Source organism: Rhodamnia argentea, chromosome 4 (genome assembly GCF_020921035.1).
Source record: "Rhodamnia argentea isolate NSW1041297 chromosome 4, ASM2092103v1, whole genome shotgun sequence".
Lineage (NCBI taxonomy): Eukaryota > Viridiplantae > Streptophyta > Magnoliopsida > Myrtales > Myrtaceae > Rhodamnia > Rhodamnia argentea.
Window position 1 is genome coordinate 14,681,721 of NC_063153.1, and position 17,897 is coordinate 14,699,617.

The following is a 17,897-nucleotide window of genomic DNA, read 5'->3' on the forward strand; positions in this document are numbered from 1 at the left end:
GGGTGGCATGTGACATTGGAGTGTATATAATTTACTAAGAGGTGATCTCATTAGGACTCCTTGGAAATAGTTTCTAGGAAGATAATTGAAAACGACACTCGACAACGCGAAACTTAACGGGCGAGAATTCAATACCCGATCCGAGCATTTAATGCATATTCCTGAATAATTTTGTCGTCTAAGTATCTATTAGTCACACGTAAATCATAATTAGAGGGAAATCATGTTCCATTAAAAGTGAATATAGGTAAAAATATTAATCTGAGTCTAGTGAAAAAAAAGCCTAACTAAAAAAAGTGATTGACCTAATTAAAGACAATTTGAAGAGGGGAGAGAGAGAAAGGGAAAAGAGAAATGGAGGGTCCTCCCTCCAAGGTCCGAACATCAAGGGCGGGACGCGAGAAATCGCCGCCCGAACGGACGGTGGAGAGAGCATCAATGCCACGCCACTCAGATCCCCTTCTCGCTCTCTTTCTATCTCTAGCTCTCTGCAAATTCAAAGCCCGAAGCTCTTCCCCCCCCGCCACTTCCACCGAATCGAAGACGAGAGTGAAGCTGAAATCTGTTTCTCTGGAGAGTGAGATTTGAGAAGCGACGACGCACGCGCGCTCACACCATGTCGTGGCAAACCTACGTGGACGATCACCTCATGTGCGACATCGACGGCCAGGGCCAGCACCTCTCCGCCGCCGCCATCGTCGGCCACGACGGCAGCGTCTGGGCTCAGAGCTCCACTTTCCCCCAGGTCTCTCTCTCTCTCTCTCTCTCTCTCTCTCTCTCTCTCTCTCCATCTGCATGCATTGGCTCGCGCTTTTGTGTGCTTGGTTTAACTGGAGGGCTTTGATCGGATCGGATCGTATCGGATCTCTCGCGGCTTCTTTCCCGCGGTTTTTCTTTGAAATTTTCTGTGTCTTCCGTCCCCGGGGGGACCGATCCGATCGCCTCGCGACGATGTCACATCATCAGTCGCTCTATCGACGTTCGTGCGGGCGAACGAACGATCTGCATTGTCACGATTAGATCAATCTGCGTCGACTCGTTCTGAACGCTACGAATCTGCCGCATTGCGTCAACCTTTTGATGATGAGGAACCGAAATGAGATTCCCGCCTTGCTCTCCAACGGAGCTAGCGTAAGGAGCTCGCGTGAGCTGCTTGATTGCTTGAAACTAGACGAGCAATGCCTAGATGTGGATCCATTACTCATTTCGATTCTGAAGGATCTTGGCCACAAGAGCACGATCTTCTCTTTTACTTGGATGCCAGATTCTCGAAAAGTTGAAATTTTTATACCGTTGTGTGTTCGTCATGGATTTCATAACGATGATTCATTCTCTGATGTCATTTAACCGTCGCTCTTTTCAAATTATTATTACTATTGTCGAACTGATCCAAGCATTTCTGGCATTTTGTTTCCCCTACCAGTTCAAGGCTCCAGAAATTGCTGGTATTCTGAAAGATTTTGAGGAACCAGGTCATCTTGCCCCGACAGGCCTGTATCTTGGTGGCAACAAGTACATGGTTATTCAGGGGGAGCCCGGTGTTGTCATTCGCGGAAAGAAGGTGAAGTAATAATTGTTCGTCGTATCGCATCTTTCAATCTTTTTTCCCCCTTTTCGAAGAGCGAGTGACATCGCGGATTGTTAACTTGATCGAGAGAGCTCGGATTTGAATCTTAGTAAGTCGGTTAGTTAATTTGACCTTCATTTGTCAAGACAAGTACTTCCTAGGATCTTGCATTTCTTCTCCTTGGGGGTGCTCCAGGGGATTTCTCGAGCCTCTTTTGTTGGTGTTTGTCAAGCCTTCGCAAGTCCAATTCCTTCCTTCAGTTTATTCAGTGGATTTAAGGATTAAACATGTAAAAACTGCGTTACTGGGCTAGCTTGTCCTGTGGGGTTGTACGTATGGATCAGAAGGGTAAATTTGTTCTTGCAGCACGCCCCAGATCTTTCAATTTATCTCAAGGTGTTCATGTTTTTTCAGTCCTGAAACTGTTTTGGAGAGGTTGAAATGGCTTTCTCACATCTATTATGTTACTTAAGGGCATTCTGATACGCAGGGATCTGGAGGCATTACAATCAAGAAGACAGGGCAAGCACTAGTATTCGGGGTCTACGAGGAACCGGTGACTCCAGGACAGTGCAATATGATTGTCGAGAGGCTCGGAGATTATCTGATCGATCAGGGCCTGTAGGCCTCTGCTCAACTCCATCTATCCGTATCCCTGTCCGCGGTCTAGCTTTTCTTTTTTGGCTCATCTTCTGCATCCGAGTTTGCGCATCCTGGATCGACAAGTTGCGTGAAATAACCATGTGGTTGTAAGGTATTTCGTTCCCCGGGTGTCATTTGCTTATTATTTACCTTGATTTTTTGCATACGACGATACTTCATATAATGTATCGACCTTTTCCTCTTTGGGGTTTATGGTGCTGGCAATAGATTTCAAGTTTTGACTATGTGTTGAATGTGTTTGATGCTCATGTTTGTCGAACTCGAGACATGAATCGCCTCTATTCGACTAGCTCTGTCAGGTCTAGCAATTTCATTGGCAATTCGTTCCTCTCTCCGTCTCGGTGGGATTAGAACACTCCTCCAAAACAAAGTCATCGACATGTTTGTGCATAATGACTTTTGGTCCTAGGACTCTAGACTCCAAACAAACGGAAGCAATTGCAATGACATGTAAAAATGATCATACTCCTGATTTCTTCTATCGATTTGTACATGCCGGCTCAATTTAAATCAAGTACTCTTGTAACTATCAGCCCTTCAGAATTCAGACTCGAGCACTTCATCATGTCAACAGTCGAGCATACATTATTTCCTCCCCACTGCAACTCTGCCATTTTGAGTAGGAATCCCCAGTCATCTCTCTTTTTCTACTATGATTCTGCCATCTTTTTCAGATATACAACTCAACATATCCTCATTATCATGTACTTCATTTTTCCCATTAAGAGAGTACATTGGGAAAATCAACATTTGGTCCACATTGAAAATAGAATAATCAGTTAACGATAGAAGAAATCGGCAAAACATGAAATTTTCACATGAAATTTTCAAATGGTCTTCTTTTAAGACAATCGTCCGATAACCCAAGAATGATCCAACGACAAACCGCTGTTTACCTCTCGAGAGCCTCGACATAAGACAGGGAACAATCTCCTCCAAACCTTTCAGTTCTCACATTTTGCGACTTGCTTCAGTTAAATCCAAGACACAGGACAAAATCCTTTAAACCTTCTTGAGTGTAAACATTTTGCGGCTAGCATCACTTGCACGGGTTGGCCACCGCAGCCCCTTTCACTTTTACAATTACAAATGACTACTAGACGGTCCACCAAAATCCTAACAAAGAAGATCCAGCTTGGGCCATTTTGTACACGTAAATATCCATGAAGACAGGATTTCCTGAACCTACCTCTATTAACATGATACTGCAAAACTCAGCCCCCTGATAATTTCATTCAACAGACTACAATCATTTGGACAGATGAATAACAAAAATGGTAATTCTTTTTCTCGCACGGATACATCCATTTAAATTTCCACATTCTTGTCACGGCCTCTTTTGCGGGGTTCCCCATGATTCTTTACACATTGCCGGTGATCAAAATAAATAACAGGAAAAATGGCATAATAGTGTAGCTTAATGCCAAGATATGGACTTCACCTGCCTGGGAGGAAGAATGTGAAGAAATGGCCGTAGCATTGCTTGTAGCGGTTTTGTTGCTCCTGCATTGAGTTTAACAAAGGACAAGGAAATCAAGCATTGGTGCAAGGATTATCGAGCTTAAAATGTTAGGGAACTGTAATTGCATACGGATATTTACCCGGCAGTCATATAAATGCACTTGTCATAACCTGATACACAAGAAGCAGCCGAAAGCTCCAATTAGCATTGCCGGAAACTCAATTAGATAACCAGAGAAAACGTTTGAAATTAGAAGCTAAGTTGCACTAGCATCCTAAATCAGGTATGATCATCGTTGAGAGAAAACTAACATGCTTGTTAGGACGAAAAATGATAACTTCTCTTAATATCAGGTTTACAACATGGAAGTTCAACAACTGGTTGTGTTAAATGTTCTTGTGTTATTATCCCAGAACGCCTCTTTGGCCAACTCAAATCACATAGAGGTCGCTTAAAGTCCAGCATAGATGAACATAAAGAAGCAGGAATAGAGATTATGCTCTAATGGGTGACAAAGAAGAGATATACTTGGGTTCTTGTCGACTTTTAACCCTGCCCCTCCAAAGCTACAAGCAACATCTGTAGCGCTATTTTGCTGATAGTAACTGTTGAAGGCAAACGAGGCATGAGAAACCAAGGTGTCCGGCTCATAACACGGTTGGCTGGGTTGAATCGCAGAACAGTCCACATTTCCTGGTCCACAGGCCCAGTCTAGGGCATTCTTCAAGTCCATATCCGATGCATTAGACGAAGCGATGCACCATGTAGTTCCATTAGAACTGGTGATATTAGCTCCAGTTATCACATCCACAGAGCCTCGTCCAGTGAAGTCCAAATTGTACACACTCGTCTCATCAGGATAAAATAGCCCCCAGTTCCTCTCAGAATCCAAACCAGGCTTCCTGTTTTCATTGAAAAGCGAAAAGATATACACATCCAACTCTTCACCGGGCTTCGCAGGAGTGCCTGTGTTATTAATCACGTGACGGATCAAGTTTGTATTGTAAATCTGAGCATTATCTGGAGTTGCAGCAGTTTCTTTAGCAGAACCTTTAGATGGCCATCCTGTTTCAGTGACCATGATTTTGATGGTCCGGAAGTTCAAAGCCATGAGGGCAAAGTAAAGAGCATCGATCTGGGCATCGAACATGCTAGTGTAGAGCAACCCGGTGTTTGGATCAATCACTTCTGAGGACGACTCAAACAAGGCATAGTCTAGAGAGACATTGTTTGGCGAATCTCGATAGGCATAGTAAGGATAGATGTTGATCATGAAAGGAGATTGGTTCTCAGCAAGAAATATCAGAAGGGGTTTCAAGAAAGATGCGTAGTTACTACTAAAAGCACCCGCTGAAGGCGGAAAAGATCTCGATAGAACTCCGAGAGAATGGGTCGTGGAGACTTTGATTCTTTTGTGTAGACCGACTTTTCTCAAGGCTGTAAAGATGTTTTGCATCGCTGGTACCACGAGGGCAGTGACATTGCTGGAACTTTCTGTTGCCTCGGCACCGACAGTGATGTACGTGATCTTCGTGGTAGGATAATATGGGAGAATGCTGTTCTTCAGCCAAGTGTCGGCATTTGATTGGAACTGAGAGAACGGCAATAGGTCTGAGTTTGGAATACCTATGATGAGCTCTACTCCTGTGTTTGCAAAGGCCTTGAGAACCTGAATGTTAGAGTCGTAAATCCTGAGGTACTTGATGTTGTGAAGCTGAACCAATTGTGCGACTTTGTCAGCTGTCGGGAGGTCATCCGCATTTCTACCATAGCATATTCCGATAGTGCTTCCTCTGCACAGGTCTGCCGCGAGGAAAAAGGGTCTAAGTTACTCGTCCAAATTAAGTGTCAGGAATTGGCCAAAAGATATCAAGTGTTATAAACATCTGACGATAGTCAGACATGTCATGCACTATAAATTTGACAAGGTATGAGGATCATGTTTGAGTATACTTGAGAAATGGTTGATCTACTTCAACCAACCATTCAGAAGATCAAGTTACCATAAGAACTTCAATGGAAATCAACTTAACTCTTGTCTAATGCATAGTAGAGAAATCCTCTACTGACTAATCATTAGCTTGAATAAACGGGGAGACCAATTGGCTAACATGAGGGTGCAAGATACGTATACTATTATACTTTCTCTGTACTCTCTTTGGCACTTCTCTTACAGAAAACATTCCACACACTACTGCAAGACTCATTTTTTAGCACCCCTCTCCAATAGAAAAACTTGAGGCTTTGTTTTCGGAGAAATGCTAAGTAAACGAAGATCAGTTTTAAAAATCGTTCTACTAAGTGATGTAGCAAATTGTTTTTTTTTTTTTTTTTGGTAAGGAGTGATGTAGCAAATTGTTATTGCCTGTTGAATACAATAAGCTCCTTCAAATGCCCATTTCCAGTCTGCCACTTACTTAATATACCAATTTTATGGATCAGTCCCAGTATACGGTATACCTAGCATTGCTCTTATTCTAGGGTTTGGCAGCTATGTTCGAACAATGCCAGACTACCATTTCCAGTCAAATATTTAGACCACTTTGTCCATCACATTATCAATCAGTGCCTTGCCAGAAGTACTCCTCAAGGGCTTCTATATCTGTAAATCCCTAGTTTCTCCCAAAACACAGTGTGCGCATGAGCAGACAAAATCTAGTTATCTGCAGATGCTACTAAATAATTTTTTCACCTTTCTTCCACAAAATTTGCCCATGCATGTCATATTCAAGAAATGCACTTAGTCCATGAGCCAGTGCTTTTCTCTCTCTCAGAGGGAGGTAGCTTGGACCACATGAGATTCTATGCAATCTATTATGTGGGTCAGCTAAGTAAATAATTGACTTTCTAGCTGTCCGAGAGAATGAGAGTCTGCCTACTTACCATAAACATTAATGCAGAGCATAGCATCAACACTGATTAGAGCAAGTAATTGAGGGCAAGAGAATAGATCAAGTGAATGTCCCAGAGCACACGTCACGACGAAGTTTGACGAAACCAAGCCATCATTTTGAGTGGTGAGAGAGACCGTGCACGCATCGTACGCCCCCAAACACAAAGTGTATCAAGACGAGAGGAAAAAAAAAATGCAAACTTGAGCGACTTCAAGAGCAGAATGCAGACAAGCTAAAAGCTACCCAAATGAGGTCCAAGATAGTGGTGACTCTCTTCACTTTTCAAGCCTTCAAATGGTTTAGAAAATGGCAGGAGATAGAAAGATCGATACTGCAGATAAGCAAAGCGAAGAAACTACAAAACAGTACATGTATCGATCACAAGGACAGCTGTAGAAAAAGCGAATCCGTTGAAGATAGAGGAAGAAGAAAAAGAATCAAGACTCAAGACTCAAGAAGAAAGACAAACCCAGAAGCATAAGCAACTGCGAAGTGGCAAAGATGAGCCTGAACCGTCTTCCCATTTGTGCTCTGTCTGTCTGTCTGTCTCTCTCTCTATCTCTGTCTCTGTGAGAATTCTTGAGAAGCCTCTCGCTTTATTCCTGAGACCCACTTCAGCAAAATGCTGTTCTCAACGTTCTCCCCTTCTTGAGAACTGCGTCTCTCTCTCTCTCTCTCTCTCTCTGGAGGAAAGATAAAAGCTTTGGTCTTTAGATGCAGAGCTCGTGAGTCAAGAGTCTTTGACTCCACACTGTGCTGTACTGGAGCGAGAGATGACGAGTGCGAGCCTGCGCAGCGTAAATCGTAAATCGTAAATCGTAAAGCGAGCTGCGTTTTTTGGTCAGTTGCTCGCGTCGCTTCTGATCGTTGGCGTGGCAGTTTCCGTAAATATGGAGGAAGGGATGCTGCGTATGTGTCAGAGAGTTGCAGACAGACAGTGGCTACTGTGTATTGGACGTACGGGAAGGCTGAGAGGGTTCGGACTTCAGATGGTTTTATTAATTGGATTTGAATCGGAAGCGCCTCGGGTACGCCCCCTGCTTTTTGGCATGTCTGTCGTTTCGGAATTTGGAATGGGAAAAACGAAAAATAACACAAATAGCTTTCAAATTTCGATTTAACATGCACTATACTTTTAATTCGTTCAATATAATTTCTAAATTATTAATAAATAATTAAATTTAATTCTTAATTTATATGAAGATATTTAATATCTTTTGTTCCAATCACTTGATGAACGGAATTTGCCAATTCATCTTTTCATCTTTTAAGCTTGAATAGTGAACAACGAAAAAGTTATACATATATTATTCAAGCAAGATATTCATTTCAAACCAAGCAGGATATCCATTTCAAATCACGATTTAATAACCTGCGTGACATCTTAACTCTTGACTCTTCATTTTTTTAAATACAACTTAACATATAATAAATCACATCATCAAATAACGTTTGATTTGTCGTTTGAGCAAATAAAAGAAACTGCATTGAACATTTATTTATAATTCAGGGACAATAATATATAAAAATTCGGGAACCGTTTGCGTTATTTTCTTCTTGAAATCGAGCCTGGCTTGTATTGAACAATTGATTTCGCGTAAACAAAAATCCAAAAAATGATATCCCAATCAATCCCCCGTAAAGTAATCATAGGAGAAAATATACTTTTTGATTTAACAGAAAAGCACTTATTTCGCGTACAAAACTAATAAAAAAAAATAGAGACATTCTTCTCCCGGCACAGGCTGCATTGCATTTGCACTCATTTTTTGCTTCCAAAAGAAAGTCTAATTTCCTAAAAAAAAATCTGAATTTTAAATTTATTTTCTATTTTTCCCTTTTTTTACAAAAAAAAAAACTCAAATTTTTTTAGATTCAGTCTAAATCTGGCCCCGACAACTTTTGTTGTTGTTGTTGGAGACGATCCATGTATTTTTCTTGTCGTTGTTTTGTTATTTTATTCCACCCTTACCTCTCATCCTCAAAACACATGTTGGACTGTTCATAAAGAAATTTTCACATTTGTTAGGGCCATTCAAGTAACCATCTTTCGACAAAAAAAAAAAAAAGGTAACCATCTCCTTTAAAAAAAAAAAAATTCTCCCGACAGGAAAAAAAAAAGAAGCCACCATCTATCTTTAGTGACAAAAAAAAAAAAGTACAATCTTCAACGGCGGTGATTTGATCTCCAATCAATAGATGATCCAACATCCCGGCCGGTTGTTTTGGGAAATCTTGCCCGCAGGTAAAAGACTCGTGTTTTGGAGAAATTATCCGAATCAAACCCACATTTATTATATGAAAGCCGATTGGACCCTAAATATTTTTGTAAATTTCTAATGTGGGCCGTCCATCTGATATGTCCTTAAATGTGTTGACACGGTGGTCAAATCATCACCGGTTATTTTAATACGCGGCACGACTAGAAGAACTATCACAAAAACCACGTGATTTTGAGATTTTTCTAAATTTTTTTAAGGTTAATATCGCGAAATTTTTTAAATTAATATATTTATGATAAATTTATTAAAAATTATTTAGTTTTTACGAAAGATCTTAAACTGGTATATATATATATATATATATATATAAAATTTACCAAAAATTATTTTTTATCATGAAAAATCCTATACTGTTACAACCGTGACATATTTATCTCAAACGATTTTTTTTACTACAAAAAAATTTTAAATGGGTGTACATATGACAAATTATCCTAAACTATTTTTTTTATTATCAAAAATTCCAAACTAGTACACTTATGATAAATTTATCCTCAATTAATTTTCGTTAAATTGAGTTAATATTACGAAAAATCTCAAACTAATACACCTGCGACAAATTTATCTTCCGTTAGTCGTTAAATTGGATTAACAACACAATAAATCCCAAACTGATATATCCGTAACATACATAAGGTAAACTTCTGAAACTATTACACCTGTCAATTGCTACATGTTATCCGACTAAGTAATTTGACGGTAAAACTTAAAGAAAACTAAGCGAGGGTAAATTTATCGTAAGCGTGCTAGTTTAGGTTTATTAGGAATAAATTTATCATAGGCGTACTAATTTGAGGTTTGTTTGCGGTAAAAAAATTGTGGCAAATTTATCACATGTCTATCAATTTGAGTTTTTTTGTGGTAAAAAATATAATTTTGAGTAAATTTATCACATGTATAACAGTTTGAAATTTTTTGTGGTCAAAAAATAGTTTTAAGTAAATTTATCACATGTATATAAGTTAAATGGAAGTGCTAAAATTTGTCACGAAAGTGAAATTGAGTCATAGAACTTTTAAAAAGTTCACCTCAAACTTATCAAATTAGTATAAATAACTCTATCTAATTTGGCTAATTGAAAACGCTAACACGACTTTTTTTATTATTTTCCCTACCATAATTGGCATTGACGTGGCAAAAATATATAAGACAAAGCCAAAACTACATCATTTTGACAAAATCGTAGTTAATGGAAAAGAATTCATCGGCGTGTGCCCATCACTGAAAATAATGCGAGATTTGGTGATCGGCTGCCGTATGAGCTTTGATGCTACTACGGATCCGTCTTTGGGGAATATGTCAATCCTTGTAAGCGGTATCAAGTTGATTAACTTTTTAGATTTTCTTGTTTTACTTGCTTTGTCGGATTGGCATATTTGTCTTGAAGTTATGTGCTTCTCTTTTTATATGAAATGAAGATGTTCGTTCCGACAAAAAAAAAAAAATCTAAATTTGACTTTTTAATTTTAAATATTATTTAAATATTAACAAATATATTTAAAAAAAATGAAGGCTAGATTGGATGAGGACTTGCAGGACCATTGCCGCTACCATCCACCATCGCCGCATAGGGCTGGCGAGGGTGCAACGAGGATTGGTCGAGGTTGTCAGGTACTAGCCAAACCTAGGCGAGTGCCGGTGACCCTCGCTTGCCGTCGCCCGTGGTCGTCGGCCACTAGTCGGGGCTCAACGATCCCGATCGACTCTCACCGCACCCTCACCGCTTGATTTACACTCCTCCTCTTTTTTATTTAATTTTTAATTTCGTGTATATTCTTAAATTAATTTAAATACTAACTAAATTAAAAAAAGTTAGATTTGAATCAGAACGTAGATGTTTTTGCCTCTCTTTTTTTTTAATGTTTTATCTACGTCCACGTAACGTAGTATGGAGAAAAAATAAAAAGAAAAAAGTCAGATCATTATCTTTGTTTAGTCAAGTGAAATGAATTTAAATGGAAAGATTTGATTGTTAATGATACGCTGATTACACGTTCCGAAAGAAGTTCAGGATTCAAATTGCACTCTCGTTTTAAGTCTGGAAAGGAGTACGTGAAAGACCAGAAACTCTCGATCGCCATTCCTCTGTCGAATCCTCGGCCCTGGAGTCTCTGATTCTTCATCACCATCGGCTTCGTGTTCGTCTCCTTCGTCGGCTGCGCGAGCGAAGATGGTGTTGGAACAGTTAGGCGGGACTATAACCCGCGCGATAGGGCAGTTGAGCAAGGCGACGATCATGGACGAGAAGGTTCAGTGCCTCCGCGAGATCAACCGGGCCCTCCTCGACGCCGACGTCCATGTCCAGGACGTCGTCTGCAACATGCAGATCAAAATGCAGCGGCATCGTCAACGTCGACGATCTTGCCGCCGGGCACAACAAGCGCAGGATCATCCAGCAGGTACGTGTTTTTTCCTTTTTGGGAATTCGTGTTTTTCTATTGGTTGATTTATCTATAAGATGTCCGTGGATTCGTCTGAGCTTTTGATGAATTTTTGCTGAATAATTGCATATAATTTGCTCAAGTTTATGTAGAAGCTTGTCTTGGATTCGATGCGTCGGAAGTTGATTCATCCATATGAGTTATTGGTATGCCTGTGTTGGACAGCAGGCTGTGAGCTCGGTGTTATTAGAAGATTCCACTTGTGAATCAGCAATCGCAATTAAGTTTTCTTTGATTGAAGTTGGAATGCATTACTCTTATTTCTTCGTATGACTGGAATTTGTCAAGTTGGACGGTGTTTTAGATTTTGGACTCCAATTTGATAGGCGCTCATTCTGAAAATGTGCCTTGATATGAAGCGTTAATTAGGAAACGTCCTATTTTCTTTTCTAGGTTTGTAGTTAATTTTGATTTGCTATGTGAGAGATAAAATATAATGTGTTCCTTCGGGTGGCATCTCGTATGGAAGAACTTTAGCTCATCAAGACATTAATGTGACTGCAAATGCTACTTGTTTTTTTTAGTGCCCGTATAATCTTTGCTTTCAGCATAGCTCTATTCCAGATAAAATTCTCTGTTTTGGGGATAGGTGGAATATCCCGGAGATGTGTATATTGTGTTATTTGATCTGTTTGGTCACAATTTAAGGGCATATGTGTCACTGGCACTCTTTGGTTCCCGCGTGGCTACTCTTGTTTCAGGCCATATTTGATGACACATGCCACATGTTGGATACGGGGAAGCCTTCCTATACTCCTAAGAAAAGAAACACAAGTGTCATTCTGTTTGTCGGTTTACAAGGTGATTAAATATCTCCTTTAACTTGAGTTTATGCTCGTGAATTTTGTCACTTGGGATATGGATTATGCTTTGTTGCATCCATGCATTCTCTTCAAGTGGTCGCACTTTGTTTTGCGGCTTTGTACACTGCTTATGCTTTGATGTGTATATAGAATTTTCAAGTATGCATTATTATTACAGGAACGGGTAAGACCACGATGTGTACCAAGTATGCATATTTTCACCAAAAGAAAGGTTGGAAGCCAGCTCGTCTTTGCTGATACTTTTAGAGCTGGCGCCTTTGATCAGTTGAAGCAGAATGCCTCTAAAGCTGAAATTCCATCTTATGGAAGGTACTTCCTTTCGTGCATTATTGCATTTTGATCTGCTCCTGTATGCAGACGCCTAGTTCCTCAATCAAAATGAGTAGGACTGTCAGATTCCGTAAAAGTTAAAGTTAAGGTCTCCAAGTGCACATTTTTTCATCATGCATAAAATTATTTCGCATGTTTGATTAGTTTATCCTTCATTTACTCACGAGTGGGCTCACAGAATTGAGCATTTAGGACCGTCATGTTTCGATACAATTTCTTGGCCATCAAATGATACAAGTTTCGTGACAGTTACACAGAATCAAATCCTGGGAAAATTGCTGTTGAAGGTGTGGAAACATTTAAAAAGGAGAATTGTGATCTCATAATTGTTGACACAAGTGCGCATCACAAGCAGGCTGCTCTTTTTGAAGAAATGAGTCAAGCAACGGTAGCATATGATCCTTTTGGGCATTTTCAATTGGATATCTGCTTCGTTAAGATTTTAACGTGTTGCGTGGTATGCTGCAGAAACCGGATCTCGTTGTATTTGTTATGGACAGTAGCATTGGTCAAGCTGCATATTATCAAGCACAGGCATTCAAGCAAAGTGTTCATGTTGGGGCTGTGATTTTGACTAAGATGGATGGCCATGCAAAGGGTGGTGGTGCTCTTAGTGCGTAAGTGTTATTTTGGTTAAATCAAGAGACAAAGCATTTCATTTTCCATATTTTCCCTCTTCACAGTTGCCACCATTAAAGAAGTTATCTAGCATTTGAATGGGTACTGGAGTGGATTCATGTACAAAATGTTTGCAAACGGTTGCAATGTGAGTCTTCGGAGTAGATTGCTGCTAGCTTGCATGTACATGTTTTGTGTATGTGTGTGTGTTTCTTTCAACCGCGGAGGCTATGATCCTATTCTGAATTATAGCTCAGGAATGAGTATTACTGGTTATATTCTTCGTTGGATTCTAACTGTTAGAACTACATACTTTGTGGGTTATGTTAATATACGTCAGAAACATTTATACTTGTTGTAATTGAAAGTTTTCATGGGATCGAAGGTGAAATATTCTCTATAGAAAAGAAAAGAAATCTAGTTGGGAATCCAGGATGGATAAGTTTACCCGTCAAAGGTTACTTAAACTTATGATACTTTTGGATGTTCCTTTGGTCTGAGTTTATTTGTTTGCATGTGTAGCGTCGCAGCAACAGAAAGTCCTATCATCTATAGGTACTGGAGAACATATGGATCAGTTTGAAGTGTTTGATGTCAAGCCTTTTGTAGCAGTGATATATGGAGTTTGGGTACCGTAGAGCTCGAATGTGCTACAGGACGCTTTGTTGATGGGAGCAGGGAAAAGATATAACTCAGTGGTAGAGTGTCATCTAGAACAAAAGTCTCCTCTCTAACTACAACAAAACTTTTCACGTTGCAGGAAAAGTGTTAGAAAAATCTTAAATCTATTGCCAATTTAGTTCTAAATCTTTTAATGGTGTTAATTTAGTCCTAAACCTTTTAAGCCGATGTTTACCCGGGCGTCGTAGTCTTGCCTAACCGTTCGCTCATAGATGCCTCATCATTTTCAACATGTATCTTTCCTTTGCTCATCTGATCTTGAATAGTTTGTTTGAGTTGAGTGTTAGTGCCATGCCCCTCAATACTAACCGAATGATTATGAGTTACTTCTCTATTTAATAGATGAATAGAATATTATAAAATCCGGTAATAAGTAAGAGGAGAAAATCTCAAATCGGCTATTTGCATAAACTTACTGGTATTCTTTTTCGCTACAAGATCAACAATCCCATGAGCTTGGGCTTCTGTTGCTGACATGAAAACATCTCTTTCCATATCTTCGAGTAAAACCCATAAGCTCTCGTGATGATCATTTTAATTTTTATAAAAATAGTTAAATTAAAAAAAATTACAAAATTTAAAAATCGACTTTGAAATCCTTGGCCAAGCCTAAAAAACCAATTTTGACCAAAAAATATTTTTCGGTATTTTTGAAATTTCTTTTCATTTAAAAATGGCCAAAATTTGAGAAAAATACCAAATGAGGTCAGAAAAATCTAGAAAAATAGTCAATAATTTTATTTTAAATTTAATTTTTGGTCACTTTAAAAAAAAAATCAATTAGCATCATAGTTTTCCCCAAAATCATAGGAATTGATGACCTAATTGAGCCAAAAAAATCATGGCAATCTCAAATGACACATCATAGGTTACGGGCCAACCTAAACCTTTCATGGTTAGCAAAAGTGAATGTAGGCTATTAGATCGATCCTAGGAGCTCCATGAAAACACTAGGGTGCCCTAACAAGCCTATAAAAGCCCTAGGATAGCCCCACTAGACCTCAAGAAGGACACCACTCCAAAAATCCCTTCTTGGTTCAAGAACACACAAATGAGAGAGAGGGAGACGGCTGGTTTTCGAGAAAACAAAGAAAAAATCAAGTGAGAAAACTCAGAAAAAGCTGGTCGGGAAGGAAAATGGGGAGTTCGTGTGGTGTGATGATTGAGTTTTAGAGCGAAAGAGAGTTTGAGAGACCTAAAGGAGCATTTCCCACCGTCTTTTCGCTGTCTTTCATCCCCATGAGATTCGAAACGGCGGGTTTTTTACCCTTCGCGAGAAGCCAAGTCTGCGTTTTCTGAGTATGGGTCTTACATGTAGGCTACTTCATGATGCGTTTGTGATGCGTGAGTTTATTTCCCGAAACGTTGAATGTTTACATACTTTCATTTCGTTTGAGTGGTTTTTCTTGTATGGTGTGCTTGTGTGAAGTATTGGGGCTTGAATCAAGGCAGGCAACAAGTTAACCTAATCTGAGTTCGAGCCTAACTCTTCAAAACAGCTCAAACCTGCGATTTTGAGGCAGGTTTTTGTTATGATTTTGTTCGTTTTAGTTGTTCTTTCTTAGTTAATGTTATTCCCAACATGGAGTGGTGACTAAAGATCAACAGCCTGAGCTTCTACAAATGCTTTCTCAAGGAACGTTACCTTGAGAATTATGCATGAACATTATGAGAACATTCTTAACATGGATCCAACGGGCCTGGCTTGTATTTATTCCATCATTGGATATGATGCTTTATCCTATCATCCCATGCTTTTATTTTGAGATTCGTGCGAAGTGAATACTCAGCATGCGTGCATGCATGCATGACAATGTACAAGCAAGATCAGTCCATGATCTAGGCTAATGGTTTGGTTCTCTTGAATCAAGTTTATTTCCATGTTATAGGGGTTCAGTTCTGAATTGATGCCCAAGGGTCAAGGGAGAGAAATCCAGGCGAAGATGAAAAGATATATGACCATGATGGACTCGATGACAAACGAAGGCAAGTCATGCTGTAATACATAGTTTAATTAAGTGTTTATTATTCTGTCTTATGGCTGCGGGAAGGCTTTAAATTCAAATCCTTGCCTGAATAAACAAGTTCAATTTGCTCTAGGGCTAGACGGTTCAAATCCAAAGATGATGAATGAATCAAGAATCATGCGGATAGCAAGGGATTCTGGTCGTCACTTGAAAGAAGTTAAGGAAATGCTGAAAATGCATGAGCGGTTTGCGTCGATTTGGAGAAAAATGAAGGGACTTTAGGTCTCGAAACATGCAAACATGAATGCATGGAGTTGTCCCACCTCAGATGCTAAAGCGTCGATGCATTTGATTGATTGGCATTCTGATGTAACTAGTCAAAATGTGCAGGATTTTTGTTTGAGTTATAAAAACGGAAGAGCAAGTGCATGTTATTATTATTATAGTTCTCGTTTCAAGAATAATTAGACAAAATTCGTCGAATTTCCCTTTTTATTTTATTTCTTTTTTCGCTTTTTATATTTTCTGTGCAGATTTTGTGTGGTCCTTATAATAGTCTTCTTCACGGACACTGCCCCGTGCACCGCCGTGAACTTCCTGTTGCTCTACACCGGTGAAAGGGCGTCGGCCGCAATAGGAAGCCGCTCTACCTCGAGGGGTCGATGTTCCACCGCGTGATCTGGAGGTTCCTATGCCAAGGCGGCGGCTTCACCTCCAGGAAGGGGACCGGCGGGGGAGTCGATCTATAAGCCCAAGTTCCGGGACGAGAACCTCGTGAGTCGTGAAGAAACACACGAGTCCCGGGACGAACGGGAGTTTTTTCACCTCGGATGGTGAGCGATAACTGGAGCGCCGCTTCGGCATTTTCATATGCAAATTGACAGACAAAACTAGATATGATTGTCGAAATTGAACAGTTCATTACTAAATTGACATTCCTATATAGGTTTAGAATCCATCCTAATTTTCCTGCTCGTGTCCTCGTGCAAGTTTGCACATCAAGGCTCCGTTTGTTTCATGAAAATATTTTCCTCAAAATGGCAGCTTTTCTATAATTAGATCAATAAAAAAAATTTCCACTATGGATAACGATTTATGTCTTCATGTTTTGCGAACAGTGAAAATAATTTATGTTCGACCAATCTTTAGACCGCGCGCGGCTTCGGCGATCGAGCTTTGTTCGAGTTGAGCCTCGAGTAACGAATTGGTGTCGGCTCGACTCGAATCGGCTCGATCGACCTTGGGAACTTCTCCTGGGCCGTACGCGTGAAGCCCGATATGGGACCAAACATCTCTCTATCAAGCCCCAAAATGAAGCCCGGGATTCGCGCAAGACTTACCCAAGCCCAGTCCACTCGGTGAACCTGTTCGATCCACTTTGACCTTGCAAATCATATTGTAGTGGTAGATTTCGTGTTTGGCCCGGTAAAAAAATTTTCACTCGAAGCTTGGCCCGACTCGGCCGGGCTGGAGGACCGAAGCTATGATTTCACCTCATCCCAAACAATTTTTTTTTTGAAATTCCAAAATTTTGATTAATTAGTCGAATTAATTTCTCCAAATTAGCTTTGCCAAAGCTTGAACTGACCCGATGTGAAATAGTCTCATTTGCATCACCACCTCATCCTTAACAAATAAAATCGACATTCCACGATCCATTGACTAATTACTTAGCTCCTCTGACCAAAAGAAAAAAAAAACTAATTAATTAGCTCCAAATTAGCTTTGCAAAAGCTCGAAAAAGACCAATATGAAATAACCCCTTTTGCATCACCACCTCGTCCTAAACAAACGAATTTTCACATTCGAAATTTAATCAATTAATAATTAATTAGCTCCAGATTAGCTTTAGGAAAGCTCAAAAACGACGAATATGAAAGAGTCTCTTTTGCATCACGACCTCATCCTGAACAAATCAAATCGACATCTCGAGATTAATTAGTTGATTGATTAATTAGCTCCATATTAGCTCCGCAAAAGCTCGAAAAAGACCCGCAATGAAACAACCTCTTTTCGCATCCCCACCTCATCCTAAACAAATAAAATCAACTTTCATTACATTGATTGCGCCATAATTATGAAAATATGCGCCAGCATTGTGGAGCTGTCTAGATGATTAATTAATCAATTTACCTATCAATTAGTGTCTTGAACAACTATCTAGTATC

General features: G+C 39.7%; 2 protein-coding genes and 1 pseudogene across 2 annotated transcripts; 2 read left to right on the forward strand and 1 right to left on the reverse strand.

The window, feature by feature from the left end:
- The first annotated feature begins 342 nt into the window (after window positions 1-342).
- LOC115749097 (profilin-2) lies at window positions 343-2,413 on the forward strand. Its single transcript, XM_030685786.2, has 3 exons — window positions 343-745; window positions 1,424-1,561; window positions 2,058-2,413. The coding sequence occupies exons 1-3, from the start codon at window positions 617-619 to the stop codon at window positions 2,190-2,192; spliced, it is 402 nt and encodes a 133-aa protein (XP_030541646.1). The 5' UTR covers window positions 343-616; the 3' UTR covers window positions 2,193-2,413.
- A 749-nt stretch (window positions 2,414-3,162) lies between these two features.
- On the reverse strand, window positions 3,163-7,582 carry LOC115749095 (glucan endo-1,3-beta-glucosidase 13-like). The gene is made up of 4 exons (XM_030685784.2): window positions 7,056-7,582; window positions 4,221-5,495; window positions 3,832-3,862; window positions 3,163-3,733 (listed from the first exon to the last, which is right to left on the reverse strand). The coding sequence occupies exons 1-4, from the start codon at window positions 7,108-7,110 to the stop codon at window positions 3,592-3,594; spliced, it is 1,503 nt and encodes a 500-aa protein (XP_030541644.1). The 5' UTR covers window positions 7,111-7,582; the 3' UTR covers window positions 3,163-3,591.
- Window positions 7,583-10,945: 3,363 nt separating this feature from the next.
- Window positions 10,946-16,407, forward strand: LOC115749120 (annotated as a pseudogene).
- The last annotated feature ends 1,490 nt before the right edge of the window (window positions 16,408-17,897 follow it).